The sequence below is a fragment of the Gymnoscopelus microlampas genome (genome assembly GCF_963454915.1).
Source record: "Gymnoscopelus microlampas genome assembly, chromosome: 15".
In the NCBI taxonomy this organism is placed as follows: domain Eukaryota; kingdom Metazoa; phylum Chordata; class Actinopteri; order Myctophiformes; family Myctophidae; genus Gymnoscopelus; species Gymnoscopelus microlampas.
In genome coordinates, this window is record NC_139952.1 from 40901484 (window position 1) to 40918048 (window position 16565).

At 41.7% G+C, this 16565-nt stretch overlaps 3 protein-coding genes across 6 annotated transcripts in view; 2 read left to right on the plus strand and 1 right to left on the minus strand.

Moving 5' to 3' along the window:
* Positions 1-516: 516 nt before the first annotated feature.
* clxn (calaxin) lies at positions 517-4121 on the plus strand (the record flags this gene model as incomplete). Its single annotated transcript, XM_084081496.1, has 6 exons — positions 517-592; positions 1899-2057; positions 2758-2862; positions 3356-3507; positions 3819-3923; positions 4032-4121. 6 exons carry the CDS (start codon positions 517-519, stop codon positions 4068-4070), a joined length of 636 nt encoding a protein of 211 aa, XP_083937622.1. The 3' UTR covers positions 4071-4121.
* rbm48 (RNA binding motif protein 48) lies at positions 3971-8502 on the minus strand. Its single transcript, XM_084081495.1, has 5 exons — positions 8376-8502; positions 6465-6655; positions 5535-5680; positions 4544-5232; positions 3971-4308 (listed from the first exon to the last, which is right to left on the minus strand). The coding sequence occupies exons 1-5, from the start codon at positions 8499-8501 to the stop codon at positions 4246-4248; spliced, it is 1215 nt and encodes a 404-aa protein (XP_083937621.1). The 5' UTR covers position 8502; the 3' UTR covers positions 3971-4245.
* Positions 8503-8706: 204 nt separating this feature from the next.
* The window catches only part of pex1 (peroxisomal biogenesis factor 1), a 30076-nt gene continuing 22217 nt past the window's right edge, over positions 8707-16565 (plus strand). For 2 of the 4 annotated variants that reach the window (XM_084081493.1, XM_084081491.1), the window contains exons 1-8: positions 8707-8883; positions 9944-10099; positions 11675-11758; positions 11846-11960; positions 12735-13549; positions 14272-14391; positions 14804-14930; positions 15288-15394. In XM_084081493.1, the coding sequence (XP_083937619.1) occupies positions 8776-8883; positions 9944-10099; positions 11675-11758; positions 11846-11960; positions 12735-13549; positions 14272-14391; positions 14804-14930; positions 15288-15394 (1632 nt within the window). In that variant the 5' untranslated portion in view covers positions 8707-8775. Of the gene's footprint in view, positions 8884-9943; positions 10100-11674; positions 11759-11845; positions 11961-12143; positions 12272-12734; positions 13550-14271; positions 14392-14803; positions 14931-15287; positions 15395-16565 lie in introns of those variants that run through there. The other 2 variants (XM_084081492.1, XM_084081494.1) reach the window with 2 other exon arrangements.

Sequence of the window (16565 nt, forward strand, 5' to 3'; positions counted from 1 at the left end):
TGGAATGCCCACGGACATTTTAATGTGGTCCTGAGAAATTCAGAAAATTGGCCAGTATCCATTTATTAATATCTCTGCAATTTCATTATGTCAATACATTAGATTAATGAGGCCTATACAGCCATTCTTTCAACCAGTATTTTGTCAACATTTTTAAACAGGCAGGTCTACCAAGCTGATAAGAGGTAAGACACTGACTCGGTTGAAAATAAAAGTTGTTTTATACACATCTCAATAACACAAACTAAGTGGCCTGTGTGCAATGTAACTATTATATACTAAACTAGTTGAGCCATAATTGTCTCATGCCTTTCTTTTGGGGTGTATGGTAGTTTTTGTGTATTCAGTACCCTCTGCTGGGCAAAATACTGTACTGCATGTGGACCCTGACGTCTCTAACGTAGCCGTAGACGTAGAGGGCGCTGTTGCCATGGTGAAGGAACGTAAACAAGTCTGCAGCATTCAGCCACCGCCGCGACTATCCTGATCATTCAACAACCTACGACCCGACGTAAGATGAAAGAAATGTCTGCTATGAACAGAAAGCTGATCCAAAACCTCGCTGAAAGGCTGTCTAAACAAGTCAAACACTGTGAGTATTGAATTGATTGATTGATTGATTGATTGATTGATTGATTGAATACTTAATTAACAGTTTGCAAAAAAAGGTCCAGTGGTACAGATTTATACAAAAGGGTCCTAAAAGGATAACCCCCAAAAGCCCAGGGCTTATTTCCATTGAGGTCCAGGTCCTGTGTATTATTTGACCTTTGTGTTTTTAAAGTATTCAATATAAGCATGTGATGGTGATTAGTCAAGCTTTCACATCAGCAAGATTACCATTGTTCCTTTTTTTTTTTTAAATTAAAACCACCTATTATATAGTCCCCACTCCCCAGTGCTTTCCAACTTGGGGATACAGAAGTACTCACATTTCTTACTTAAGTAAAAGTATCAATACTGCAAGTAAACGTCCGGAATTCAAAATGTACTTGAGTAAAAAGTACAAAGGTGTAGAAAGTAGAAAGTACTAATTATGCACAAGTTTTCAAATGTATAAAAAGCGTTTGAAAATAGCAGATCTACAAGTTCACAATGCTTAAGTACAGTACTTGAGTAAATGTAGCCTACTAGTAACTTTCCACCACTGGCTATTATAGTCCCCAGCCCTTTCCAACTTGGGAATACATACCTTTTCTTTTTCCTTATTTAGTTAGCGATTTATTTAGTTAAGATGAGTGTTAAATGCATAGTTATGGGTTAAATGGATCTATGCTGATAGCAATCATTCATTGATGTTATAGAGGCTGTTTGTAGCTCTTTATTAAGCACTAAACAGTAGGCTATTTCAGGTCAGGACACCAATTGTATCCAACCAGGAGAGAGAACACATAATGTAGGCCTGCAGGATACATGATGAAGTGGAATTGGAAGTGAGGACACAAAGAAATGAGCAGACAAATTAAATTGAAAGTGGAACACTGTGAAATTGAAGCTGATATATTGGTACTTTTTCTTCTGATTGGATGAAATTGGCAGCCCATCTGAACATGTATTTTTTGTTTATTAACAAACAAGCTGGAGAGTAGGGTATAGACCGCTGTTATTGAACACACACTCTTGTAGCAATCAGAATAAAGAGCTTTAAGATTTTAACAAAAAACATTGTTTTTTATTTAAAAACAATAATTCCTTTAAGTAGCTATATTTGTAATGTACAAGTTTAACCAATTTAACCTGTTTAGACTGATGCTAGGTTCTTGTTTTACTCGTGATCCTATTTACTGAAGCAATACACTGTCCCTCTGCATTTGAACGTATGCGTTTACCCTTGCTTAATGTAAGTCATCTGCTAAATGCCTAAATTGTAAATTGTCTGTCTGCTTGTGTGGATGCAGTCAATAAAACGGAGGCAGAGGGTCTGATCAGGCTGTTCAATGGCCTGGTGGGAGATCAGAGTGTGTCGGGGAGGACGGTCCACGGTCTGGACAGAGGAAAGTTCAGAAACATCCTGCACAACACCTTCCAAATGACCGACGACATGATCATGGATAGAGGTACAACAGTACGCCTTGTCTGTCTGTTGTCCAGTTTTAAACCTTGACATTTGATTTTTGAATGTTGTCGCCATTGGTCAGAAAACCCTGTATGTCCAAAACTGTATGGACATGTTACTTTTCAAGAAATCGGGAAAAGAACATTTGTTTCCAGTGGATCCAATGTAGTGATTACGTCACACATTTTTGTTTATCATTGCTGTCGGGCAAAAACCTCTTATTTTCATATTCTAACCTTTCTTACGTTTCTTCGTAAATTAACGCCCTATACAGTGGATAATACTACGATGTCACACAAAAGTTTGTGCTTGTAAATCTTCTACTTTTGCTATTTTTCTATTTGAATCCTGAAAAGTAATAGTTTTGGACATATGAGGTTTCCACCCGACAGACGTTATACTTTTCATTGGTTAAATATGTATAAAACCCACATACACACACTTACTGTAACAACTTTCAACCTTGCATCTCTATTTTGGCCATGTCATTATAGGCAAAACGTTTCAAAGATGTGACATGTGAGCTTGTAGATCTGTTATTTCAGATACTTTTGCGGGACACAAACAGGGCATTAAGTAAAACAATTAATAAAAAGATGAAGTATGGAGATACAAGGTTTCTGCCCGACAGTGAAAATGTGATCGTTAAGTGCTGCAAAAAGACAACTCAAAACTGAGTTCTTTATCATTATGCCTCCCAGTCTTCCATGCATTTGACAAGAACAATGACGGCTTTGTCAGCGCCAGGGAGTGGATTGAAGGACTGTCCATCTTTCTTCGTGGGACCTTGGATGAAAGAATTAAATGTAATGGACCAATCTTACTTATCAATGCACCTGCCTATACTTTCTCTCTCACACACACAAACGTTTTTGGACAAAAGCAATTTTTAAATGTCTTGCCATTTGTAAAATCGCTGATCTACAAGCTCACGACGTGGCGAGCTGCAACGCGTTGTGACCCTGTGGCTCAGCTATTTTCAGTGTGCGACACTGCCGTGCAACTATTTATACATCAGGCATTACTCCAACTCTAACCCCTAAACTTAACCTCTAAATGCGTAATCCTCACCCTAACCTGAACCTTTTCCTAATTGTAAGCCTAACTCGAAATATATATATATTTTTTTATTTTAAATTTAAAACCATAAATCAACCTTTTATCCTTCTCAAAACCTACTATATTTGTATATACTGCATGACCCTCACAAGTATAGTAATACAAGCAAACAGACACACACACACACACACACACACACACACACTATTGTCTAACAACAGTGGTATTTGCGTGTGTCAGATTGCTTCCAGGTGTATGACTTGAATGGCGACGGCTACATCTCCAGGGAGGAGATGTTCCACATGCTGAAGAACAGCCTGATCAGACAGCCCACGGAGGAGGACCCTGACGAAGGAATCAAAGACCTGGTGGAGATCACGCTCAAGAAGATGGTGAGGAGGACTACGGGAGAACCAATCAAAACACACTAGTGTCATGTAAACATTTTCATGTTAGGCGTTTGGCTGATGCTGTCGAGAGTGACGAACATGAATGAACAGGTCGAGGGTTCAGTTCCTAGCCAGTTTGACAGGACACATAGTGAGTCCATAATCTTTCGGGTAGGGGTCTAGGCCGGGGACAGTTATAGTAACAGATCACCACTGCATATCGTCTCTGTCGAAAATGTCAAACTGTTACTTTTCAGGATTCAAATAAAAAAAAGAGTTGACGTTTCGTAACTTTTCTGTATTCGTGTTCACAGGATCACGACCACGACAGCAGGCTGTCTTATGCAGACTTTGACAAGGCAGTGAGAGAGGAGAATCTACTGCTGGAAGCATTTGGAAACTGCCTCCCCGATGCCAAGGTAATGATACAGTAAATCCTCCAAGTTGAAAAACGGAATAACTGAATTATTTTATTCAACAATATCATGAAAGAGTTCTCACACTGTTTTTTTCCCCTTCTATTCCAGAATACACTTGCATTTGAGCAGCTCGCATTTCAAACTTGAAGACAATAGTGTATTTTCATCTATTTAATAGAAACATACCTCTGAAGCCACACTCCCATTTGTAAATAAAATATTTTGACTAAAAGAACAAATTACAAATGTTGATTATTATTTTTTCAACCAAAGATCTCTGTGAAATGTCCAGCATTGAGTCCTCCTGAACGAGCCTCATCAATCAAATCCGACGACGTGGTTTAATCTTTTTCGGCGCCGGCTTGATGTCAGGAACTGACGCCACCTAAAACACAATGAGAGAAGTTCTCAATCAAGTTCACGCCAAGCATGATAACTATACATTGGTTAAAATCATTGTAACTGAAGTTCATACCACAACTATAATGAGCTGACAAAGCAGATGCCTTGTCAGCTTGTAGATTGCTATATTCGGTACGTGACATGATGCTGGCATCCACGTAAAAATCCGGTATACTAGTAATGAATTCACATCAGAACGTCAGGCACAAAAAGGCTACCTGTTGCAAGGTGCTCCGGATGCGGTCGACAGTGGTGTTCAGCGAGGCGTCCTCCATGTCCATTCTCGGGGGTTCGGGTAGCTTTGGCCCGATCAGCGGCCCCCCGCTGTCCCCCGTAACGTCACACGACGGCGACAACGACGACAAGTGGCTCTTGGCTTCTTCTTCCGTTTTACGCTTCCTGTTCTCCAAGTGTGTCGTCCTCGGTACGAATCTGATCGACGGGGGTTTCTCTGGGGTCGGCCTGCTTTTGCTGCGGCCTCCGTCTCCTTTACTAAACGGCGTATGATGACCCGTGCTGGGGCTCTGCGTCGGCGGCTGTTTTTGATCAACGACGACGGCGTTATGTAATGTCCCCATACTGTCCTCTGTGGGTAAAGTCCTGTGTGGGTTCGTCTGTGGAGGCAGGTGGTATGTTGTGCTGTTATGTCTGTAATGATACTCTTCTTGAGGGGGGAGAGGCAACAGAGGAAAGCCTCCACAACGGCTGGACGACGTCGACGAACTCTCTCCTGCAGCGTTGCGGACGGAGCTACGATCTACGTGGCGGCTGGAGCTGGAACTCTGTCTCGTACCGTTGTCGTCGGACCTCGGATGGTGTGCCGCTGACGCTGTCCTCTGTGGTGTTGTGGTCTTGTCCGACGCCGTGGCCTCCTTGTCCCCTTCTGTACACTCGTTTTTTTCCCTTGCTTTGTAGACAAAATGAGAAAACCACAGTGTCAGTGACTCATGAATAGCAAGCATACGTTTAGCAAATGGTTGCTGTCGGGCAGAAATCTCCATATTCTAAATGTTGTGCTTTTACGTAAATTAAAGCCCTACTTGATCATACTACAGCGTCACACAAAAGCATCAAAAGTAGCAGATCTACAAGCTCGAAACGCGGCGCGAAGCGACGCGTTTGGAGCTTGTAGATCTGCTACTTTTGAATTTGAATCCTGAAAAGTAGCAGTTTTGGACATATGAGGTATGGTTCAAGTCGTTCAGTTACCTATCATTTGAGTAGTCCTGTTCACATAGCGCCTTCGGTCTTGCAGCTTCAGGCGGGTGTCCTCCACGGTCTCGTGCTCAGGAACGTAGCACACATGTAGCACGCCGCCGTAGAAACTGGTCTCGTCCATGCGCCGTTTGGCTGCTCTGAAACAGAGGACGACAACACTCACTTTACTTCTTCAAGTAGACTAAACAACATGTGCAAATCACCTGTTTAGTTGACAGTGCCCCGTATGTCCGAAACTATATGGACAGTGAAAATCTGATTCTTTCCAAAATGACAGGTCTCTCTTAATTAAATCAAGCTGATATGGCAGTCTTTATTCTTTATTTCTTCATTATTCTCCATGTGACTGTCAGGTGACAAGAAGGTCAGTTGGCTCTCATGCATTGAAGGAGGCATGAGCTCGGCCCTGGCCTCCCTAGGCTGGTGAGGGGAGTGTAGTGCCCAGGATCACTTAGAAAATTGGCACCGGGTGAAAAATAAGGGTTACAAAATCGTGGGTTAAAAAAAAAAAAAAAAAAAAATCTCCATGTGATAAATATCAGGACCATGACTTGCATTATTATTTTCTTTGAATTATTTTATTATGTGCATTTCTCTTTGCATTGTTTTTGATAGTGTGCAAAAGAAGTGAAAAAGAGCATTCAGTGTTGCAGGTACAGTACATACTTTCATGTACTGTATACTGTTGTATATTTTTGACTACTGTCATGTAATTTGCTCAAATAAAAAAAACATTTGAAACTATTTATCAGTATCAAGGTTTTAAAAGGAACAAATACCAAAAACATTTTAGTTTTATATTACATTTTTAATATTACATTATCATAAACAAAATGTGTGTTTTGCCAATTATTTGGAGGCCTAATTGCAATATCCTGGAATCGCTGGGTATATATATATATATTTATTTATATGGCTTACCTTGCACTGGTGAGTTTCTGGAACTTGACGAGGTAAACCTCTGTGAACTCCTCTGCAGGGTACTCGTCCAGCGGTCGGTACTCTTCCACCACGCCGTACAGAGCACACAGCTGCACCAGTTCTGTCATCACGCCGATGGCCGGGACCCCCTGCACCATCACGTAGCGGGACTCCAAGTTGATGGTGTACACCTGGGTGTGGGCAGAGACATCGTATGAAATAAGACGGTTCACATACATCCTACATGATCATTACAAAGGCTTTTTAATAGGCATGAAACGATTTATCGTACATCAATTAAAATCGATTCAAACTGATGACCATTTAAATCGATCTAATAAAAAATGTATCGCAATGCAAACAGCAGGAAAAAAAGAAAATACAGGATCTTTGTAAGAGAATTGATAAAAAGAGTTTTCAGTCATTTGCTACTGTATTGAAAAGAGGATAAGAGAAAACACAGTATTGTAAAAAACAAAACAAAACAAAAACATGTTTCAGTCAATTTAACTCCGAGAGTGTGCAAATGGAACCAAATGGACCCGTATGGGTCCATTTGCACACTCTCAGAGTTACAGACCCGTAAGGGTCTATTTGGACCCCTGGTGGTCCCCGAAACCCTACGTTGAAAACAGTGAAATAAGATGTATTTAATTATGAGAGTCTACAAATGGAGTGATCTATGGCTGTGTATCTGGAATACATGAAATGTATGTAATATCACAGCCAGTCTAGGGATATATGTTCCATGTGTACTCTCTCAAGTGTTCCACCACACCTCTATTCCATTTGGACCCCTGGTGGTCCCTGGACCCATGCAGCATCGAGAACCAGACGTTTTAAAGAATGTTGTTATTGCCTCAAAAAGACATCTTTAGCAGGCAAACAACAGCATTCAACAGACATAATGAATTAGCAATAACATGCAGAAAGAATCCCCTTAAAGACACAATTCCACTGCAATTTCAATGTCAATATAGATGGATGTGCATAATTCATTTTAAAAAGGCACTACAATGCTCACTCATCTGTAAAATAGCGGTTTACTATAATGGAGAGAAAAGCATGTATGCCATAAAAGTGCCGCTATTATGGGTTGTCACGATTACAAATTGAAGTTGCCGATTAAATATAGTCACTCAAATAATTGTGATTTACGATTCCATTGTATTTGGCATTGAACATTGGAACATATGAAGCCTTTTAGGCTTCCTCATCAAAAAATGCACAGGACAGATATGACAAATAACTGAAACATACACAGAAATTGACATATTATTTAATCATTTTACACATGTAGAGAAAAGCAGATCTACTACTAGCTTGAAGATCTGCTTTTTTAATATTTGAAAATGTGAAACATTTTTCAACATGGAAACGATTAGGCAAAAAAATAATTGCGATAATATCTCAAATAATTGCGATTAGACGATTATGTAATAATAGTGACAGACCTACTACAGCAGGGGTTTTCAACCAGTGGTCCAGGGACCACCAGTGGTCCTTGAGGGGGTTCCAGGGGGTCCCCAGCCAAATTAATAGTTAGCAACCAAATTGACCCTTATATGTCTGAAACTGAGAGTGTACAAATGGAACCAAATGGACCCGTTAGAGTTAAATGAACACTGGCCTCGTAGTGCGTTTTTTTTGGCAAAGATTAAGCTATTTTTGGCAAAGATGTAGAGGTAAAAAAAAAAGAGGTAAAAAAGCAGAATGAACAGTGATGATGGTGATACAGTGTAGATTGGGACCCCCAAGAAATCTAAATGGTTGAGTCCCTGCATGGCATATCTTTTCAAATGGGGGTCCCTGGGCTAATATTTGTCAAGTTGGGGGTCCAAAAAGGTTGAAAACCACTGTACTACAGCAACACACATTATTGCGTTTCCATTGTCACCTACACGTTCTCACCTTAACGGCTCTATCTTTCCTCCCCTCTCGGTACTTGGGTCTTGAAATGCAGACTTTATGTTGTTCATGGTGTTTATAAACCTCAGGAGTGTCCCAACAACTGGACTTGTTGATGGGCGCCGCCATGTTTGTTTGTGTAAGAGAGAAAAAAGGAAAACAAACCTTAACTTCCACCTCACATTTCAGAGTAAGAGCCTAGTGACGTACAATGGCCGCTGATTGCGTTGCATGTTCGGCGGGGAAAAGCTCTTATTCTGAAGGACTAGTCTTTAGATCGTCTGCTTTGGCCTTGACCGCTGATCACATCGATCGATCATTGTGTGCTCTCTGTGCTGACTGTGATCATGTCAGCTAGCTTGGAAGGAACAACAATGACAAACATGTGTTAATAATAATAATAATGTTTGTTAATCAGGGGATCCAGCCCGTCACGGTGGTCTTTAATAACACTAAAGACTGCTTCATTCACCTGCCATCAAAACTGGTAGCACATCTTTCCCTGAACGAGGTATGTTTTCTAAATATAATATAATAATAATAATAATAGGCACCTTTTGTGTGTTAGCTTTACGTTTATTGACACCAGTGTGGTGGTAAAACTACTCAAATGTTTTACTTAAGTGGAAAAGTATCAATACTGCAATGTAGAAATACTGTTACAAGTATAAAAGTCCAGGAATTCAAAATGAACTCCAGTAAAAGTGCAAAAGTATTGGCATCAAAATGTACTTAAAGTACCAAAAGTAGAAAGTATTCATTGTCCAGAATGTCTCATTTCACAAGTTTTTCAAATGTATAAAATATTTTGTTTTTCAAAGTTTATATCAGGACTGAAATGGTTAATGTTATGTATGTTTTCTAATAATCAAGATCTACAAAGTAACTCACTATAAGTTTTCTAATAATTGTAGTGGAGTAAAGGGTTAGGTACAATATTTGACTGAGATGTACATACTGAAAATTGGAAATAATCCAGTAAAGTAAAGGGGGGTCCTCAGCAAAAGTAGTTATAGCGTCACAATAATTTTTTTAATTCTTCTTAATACTTTGGCTATTCAAAAATAGCAGATCCACAAGCTCATAGTCACTTCGTGCCACGCTGCGAGCTTGTAGATCTGCTATTTTTGAAAAATCGTGAATTTCTTTTAAAATATACAGTATACATATTTTAAGCGAACATTTTTAACAACATTTTTTGCTTCTGGGGGTCCCTGGCACAAAATAATTTTTAGACGGGGGTCCGCAGCCAAATACATAATATATCAATTTGGGGGTCCTTCCTTGACATGACAAAGTTTTGGAACCCTTGTTCTAAAGCAGGGGTCTTCAACATTTTCAGGCCAGGGACCCCCTAGCTGAGAGAGAGATGAAGCAGGGACCCCCTCTAAAATTAGTTCTGCTCTTTTTTTCTTCTACACCTATAACTTTTTGCCAAAAATAGCAGATCTACAAGCTCACAACGCCTCGCAGCGGACCCCCTGTAGTAACTCTGAGGACCCCCTAGGGGTCCCGGACCCCCTGTTGAAGACCCCTGTTCTAAAGTGTGTGCATCATGTTATGGTCTCCAGAAGCATGCTGTGGAGCTGTCCTGGGACCATGGCTCTCCTGTCTTCCTCGGTTGGACTCGAAGTGGAAACTCCTCCTCCTCCTCCAGCGGGGAGGACCACAAGGTGGCGCTGTGTCGCCACCTGGGACAGAAGCTGGGGCTGAAAGATGGAGAGCAGGTGGGTGGTCACTAAGTATTTAAATTCATTTAATTCAGTGGTTCACTTCTCACTCAACCTTCCCACACCCAGTTAACCCATACAATACGGGAACGCATACAAATGTCTTCTAAATCCTGACAAGTTTCTGAAAAACGTATGTTTCCATATCAGTGGTTCTCAAACTTTTTCATGTCAAGGACCCCCAAAATGATATGTATTTGGCCACCGACCCCCATATCAAAATATTTAATTCCAGGCATCCCCAGAAGCAAAGATTTGAGTTACAAATGTTCGATTTAAAAAATATATATATACAAAGATTTGCTGATTGATGATTTTTCTAAAAATAGCAGATCTACAAGCTCATAGCACGGCACTCGGTGCCACGCTATGAGCTTGTAGATCTGCTATTTTTGAATAGCCAAAGTATAAAATAATGGTTATAGCTAAAATCTAAAATGACACAGATGCGTTCCGGGATTGAATCATGGGTTAAAATGTAAGCCAAGTTCCTGCTCTGAAAATTCATGTTTGTTTATTATTGTATTGCTTATATGATTCAGACAACATCTCGCTGAATGCCAAATAACTAGATTTGACATTTAAACGGGACTGTTCGAATGTGATTAAATTACTTCCCAGGAGGAAGATAAAGGTTTTATGGTTATGTGTCTGAGTCATACTGACGTGGTCGTGGTCCTGCCTATATATGGGTGTGTCAGGTTTGTTTATGGTTATGTCTGAGTCGTACTGACGTGGCCGTGGTCCTGCCTATATATGGGCGTATCAGGTTTGTTTATGGTTATGTCTGAGTCGTACTGACGTGGTCCTGCCTATATATGGGCGTATCAGGTTTGTTTATGGTTATGTCTGAGTCATTCTGACGTGGCGTGAAAATCTGAAAATAGGGCTAAAGTGGTTTTAATGCGTGACGCACAGCTGTAACCATGTACAGTATGTACAGGCAGGTCACACTTTACGTAGGACATGTTCTAAATTAGTTTAGTTCAGTGGTTCTCAAACTATTTGGGCCAGCACCCCCCAATATCAAGGTCCATTAAGCCCCCCCAACAGCACCTCAGTGCCCGCCTTTCAGGAATATAGCTTCCAGCACCTCCCGATATTCTAGGGCATTGTTTCTCAAAGTGGGGTCCGGGGACCCCCAGGGGTACTTGAGGGGGTTCCAGGGGGTCCCCAGCTAAATGATGGATAGGAACCAAGTGGACCCTGGGTCTGTAACTCTTAGAGTGTACAAATGGAACACTCTCAGAGTTAAATTAACATTGATTTTACAATATAAAATGGGGTCCCAGGGATAGATATGCCATTAAATAGGGGTCCGTAGCCTAATGCATGTCAAACTGGGGCTAGAGCCGTAAGAATCTTCTCTTATGGGGGTCCCTGGCTTATCTTTTCAAATGGGGGTCCGCGGGCTAATAAGTGTCCAATTTGGGGGACAAAGTTTGAGAACCACTGTTCTAGGGGGCAGTACCGCCCCTCCCCGTTGAGAAACACTGATTTATTATAATAATTTGACCAGGAAGAGACGGTTGTCTGTATTGAATTGGTGATAATCCTGATGATTTCCTCCAGGGCTTCCTGAGGCCATGTCATCAAGTCTCATCGGTGCATCAAGTGTTCGTGGAGCCTGTGTCTTCTGATGACTGGGAGATCTTGGTAAGCAGTTTAATCCATGAAAATATAAAATTGATATAATATTGATATATTGCCCAAATGTAAATTAGTAACAATATACCCTCCCAGGAGCTCCACAGTGCAGCTCTGGAGCAGCAGCTGTTGGACCAGATCAGAGTGGTGTTCCAGGACGCTGTGTTCCCTGTATGGGTGGACCAGCGCACTGTCATCTACATCAGGATAGGTCAGTATTACTGTATGGGTGGACCAACGCACTGTCATCTACATCAGGATAGGTCAGTATTACTGTATGGGTGGACCAACGCACTGTCATCTACATCAGGATAGGTCAGTATTACTGTATGGGTGGACCAACGCACTGTCATCTACATCAGGATAGGTCAGTATTACTGTATGGGTGGACCAACGCACTGTCATCTACATCAGGATAGATCAGTATATGGGTGGACCAGCGCACAGTCATCTACATCAGGATAGGTCGGTAGTAGCGTATGGGTGGACCAACGGACTGTCATCTACTGTACATCAGGATAGGTCAGTTTTACTTTATGGGTGGACCAACATACAGTCAAGTCTCAAGGCACACCTGTATTCGGTGTAGTCCCTAGGCTAGTCCCACTATGAATTTTTTATTTAATATTCTCTCCGAGAATATTAAATAAAAAATTCATAGTGGAACTAGCCGCGTTGTAGATCTGCTATTTACAAAAATAAAATTTGCGCCTGTAATGGCATGCCTGGTTGAAAGTGATTCAAATTTTATAAATTATATATATTTAAGGAAATAGAATTTGCCTATTAGGAAATGAGTAAAAAGTATATATATTATAGTAAAGAATTTAAATTAAAACTATCAAGTAGGGCGTTAATTTATGAAAAAACACAAAAAGTTAAAATATGGAGATAAGAGGTTTCTGCCTGTCAGTGACAATACAGTCGGAACGACATTCATGCACGGCACATAAATATACTCTTTTCTCTCCATCACCCCCTGTAGCATCTCTCTCGCCATCCGTACCCTACGGCCGCCTAGAACAGTTCACAGAGCTAATGGTCTCTCCAAAGATCCGCACGGGAGGGGGAAGTGGCCCCCCTCCTCTCCCAGCCGCTCAGGGGGGCCAGCAGCCTCCTCCTCCTCCTCCTCACAGACGCCGGTCCAACCTCGACTTCCCCACCGGCCCGTCGACGTCATTCCAAACCAGAGATCATCATCAGGGACACAGTTCTTCTTCTAACTCTTCCATTAGTGCCTCGTCGTCTACCCCTCCTAACCACCAGTGGGCAGTGGGCGGCATAGCTGACCTACAGAGCCTGATGCGTTACATACTAACGGGCAGCTACCCCGTCAGGGACCTTCCTCCCCCCGTCCCTGCCATCCCGGCCCTCGTCAGTGACTCCATGTACAGGGTGTGCCGCGCCCCTCCCGGCTACGTCTGCACCATAAGCCCCCACGGCGGCGGTGCGGCGGCGGCCGGGGTGGTTCATCTGTTCCCCTGGTGGCGGGGCACGGAGGACGGGACGCCCGGAGGAGGAGGCCGCCGCTCCTCCGCGGTGACCTACGGCCTGCTCTCTAGGGTCCTCTCTCCCAAAGAAGGGAGGGAGAGGGTTAAGCGGATCACGGAGAAAAAGAAGGTTGTTGGGAGTGCCTCTTCCAAGGATCCCGCAGGTGCAGGTAGGGTGGGAGAGGAGAAGGAGGAGGAGGATGAGGAGGAGACCGTGGTGGTCCGCGTGGTGTGTCACCACATGGAGCAGCTAGGAGGAGGCCTGCAGAGATACCCTGACATGGGGGAGATCCACTGTGGAAGAGTGTGGGTGAGTGTGGCAAACCGCATGTGTAGTAGGACTGTCCAGACTGACATTTTACTTGACGATTAATTGTCACTCAAATAATTACGATTAACCATTTAATTGTGTTTCTGTTGTTGAATATTATTGGAACATTATGAATACAAATAAACATTTCTGTTTGGCTTTTAGCCTTCATAAACAAAAAGTTTCACATGGCAGATATGACAAATAACACATTTAATTACTTTATACTTAAAAATAAACATTAATAGTGGAAATAGCCGATCTACTGTACAAGCTCTGCTATTTCCACTATTTCTTTTATGTTTTGGAAAATATATGAACATTTTTAACATGAAAATGATTATGAGGATTATTCCAAAAATAATTGTGAGTATGTAATAATTGTGACAGGCCTATGCAGGTGACGGAAGGCATACTTGCATGTGAACTATGAATATGCTTACTTTAACCACTTAAGCCCTATATAATTTGTCATGTGATTAATAGTGAAAATAGACGATTTACAAGGACACAGCGTGTCGTGGTGTGGCGTGTTGAGAGCTTGTAGATCTGCTATTTTTTGCTATTTTTGAAAGTCATTTTTGGAAAGTCATCGCCTACAATAATAATAACATGACCAAAATAGGGCCGGCAGATTGAAAGTGGGGTAATGTGGCTCTTTCCCAGTAGTTCAATCAATGGTCAGTGGAGCAAAATCTTACAAGAAACATGTATTTTTTTAGATGCCGGAGCACTTGACGACACAACTGAACATCAGCTCCCACTCCACGGTGAGGATCAAGCCCGTTGAGACCACCTGTAAAGTGGCCTTGAGTATTCGCCTACAGCCCTTAAAACCAGCGGTGAGTTCCAGATCCTCTCATGAAAGGGATAGTTCACCCCCAAAATGACATTTTTCTATCGATTAGTCACCCCATGGAGACTTGAATTCATGGATATTTATTTGTTTTCGTCGCATTCCTAAGCCAATAATGTGATGGTTGTCAGCGGTTCCGGTAGGAGACACAAAGAGTCTCCTTTGTATATCCTACCGGAACCGCTGCCTACCGGTCCACTGGTCATCAAATGATTGGTTGAAACTATCCTTTAATGAACGTGCCCAGTGCAGTTCCAATGATGGCTCACCAGTCATTTCATCTAGTTGGTGTGTATAGTGTAACATTGTAACAGTTTGCCAAGTGTGGCAGCAGCAGATAAAAGCTTGTTGCCATTGGATGCTTTGAGAGCTTTTGTCACCCTGTCTTGTTGTTGTAGTCACAGCCAGACGAGAGTGACGAGGACATCCAGGCGGCTTTCTTGGATTGGCTGCACACACAGAGCCACCAACCGCTGGCCTGTCTGACCACACGCTGCAGCGTCATCCCTCTACACGGAAATGAAGGTGAGTGGAAACCGGTTTGAAGGATAATTCATCATACTGATAAGTTACTACTCCTGGAGTTTGGAAAATCAACAACCATGAAATTTACTGTACATAGTACATACTGGTACATACAGTAGATATCGAACAGGGGCGCCGCTGGCCTAGTGGTTAAGGCGCATACCACATATTGGCTCTAATGCAGCCTGACAGCACGTCGCGGGTTCGAGTCCTGAGCCTGACGTCCTTTGCTGTGTGTTTCTCTCTCTCGGTTTCCTGTCACTCTCTACTGTGTACTATCATTAAAGGCAGAAAAGCCCCGCAAATATATCTTAAAAAAGAAATGTCTAACCTTCTTTCTTGTGACTATTTTTTTAGCTAAGCTGGAGCTTGCGTTGACTGTGCTTAAGCCAGAGCCAGAGAGCGATCCACCCGACCAGCTGTTTCTGCTTGCTCCAACGGTCCTACGCAAGGCAGCCATACAGGTACTGTTCATACTGTTTCTGCTCGCTCCTACTGTCCTACGCAAGGCAGCCATACAGGTACTGTTCATACTGTTTCTGCTCGCTCCTACTGTCCTACGCAAGGCAGCCATACAGGTACTGTTCATGCTGCCAGATTAGTCACATTTATAATCTTTGTCACCGTTTCTTCAACATTCACATTACTGTTTGTCAGTGTTGATTTTTTTGACTAAAACTATGACGAAAAATTTTCGTTGACTACCTTTTTTCACTGACGAAAACTAAATAAAAACTAAATACTTAATATATTGACTAAATATATTGACAATTTTGTCAACAAATAAAGACTAGACTAAAATGTTTGGGAGGGAACTAGTAGAAAAGAGATCCAGTACAACTAAAAGACAAGTCATTTTATGTTTGGTTGTGCTTGGGTGTTGCACTCTGAAAATAGAAGATCTACAAGCTCTCCACGCTGCAAGCTTGTAGATCGGCTATTTTCAGCAGGCAATCAAGGCCCGACAAAATACATTTTAGTCGACTAGATCAACTGTAGATTTAGTCGACTAGATCAACTGTAGATTTAGTCGACTAGATCAACTGTAGATTTAGTCGAATCTTATGATATTTTGTCGACTAAAACCAGACAAAAACTAAAACATTTCAGATGACTAAAATATAACTAAAACTAAATGGGATTTTATTCAAAAGACTATTGACTAAAACGAAATCTAAATTTGCTGTCAACACTGCTGTATGTACAGTATAGTCCAGGGGTTCTCAAAACCTTTTTTTGTACCAGGAGGATCCCATTTTATGGGGGACAATTTTCCAGTTTCAAAGTTATAGAATACAATAAAATGACCCGCACACCGTCTACTGTACACTTGCACAATAAGGGCAACTTTATTTAGGCAACGTTTCAGTCAATAGACCTTCTTCAGGCATCTCAAAGACGCCAGATGCCTGAATGAGGTCTAGCTTGCCTAGATAAAGTTGTCCTTATTGTGCTTAGTGTGTAGACGATGATGTGCCGGTCATTTTATTGTATTCTATACGTCTGATCCCTGCCTACGCACCCGTCTCTGAGCTGATCAGGTGTGCATTACAAATTGCTGATTTTGTGTCTGATCAACATAGTTTCAAAGCTACATACAAGTGTTTCTGCCAGAATCTTCATTTAAATAAAAGA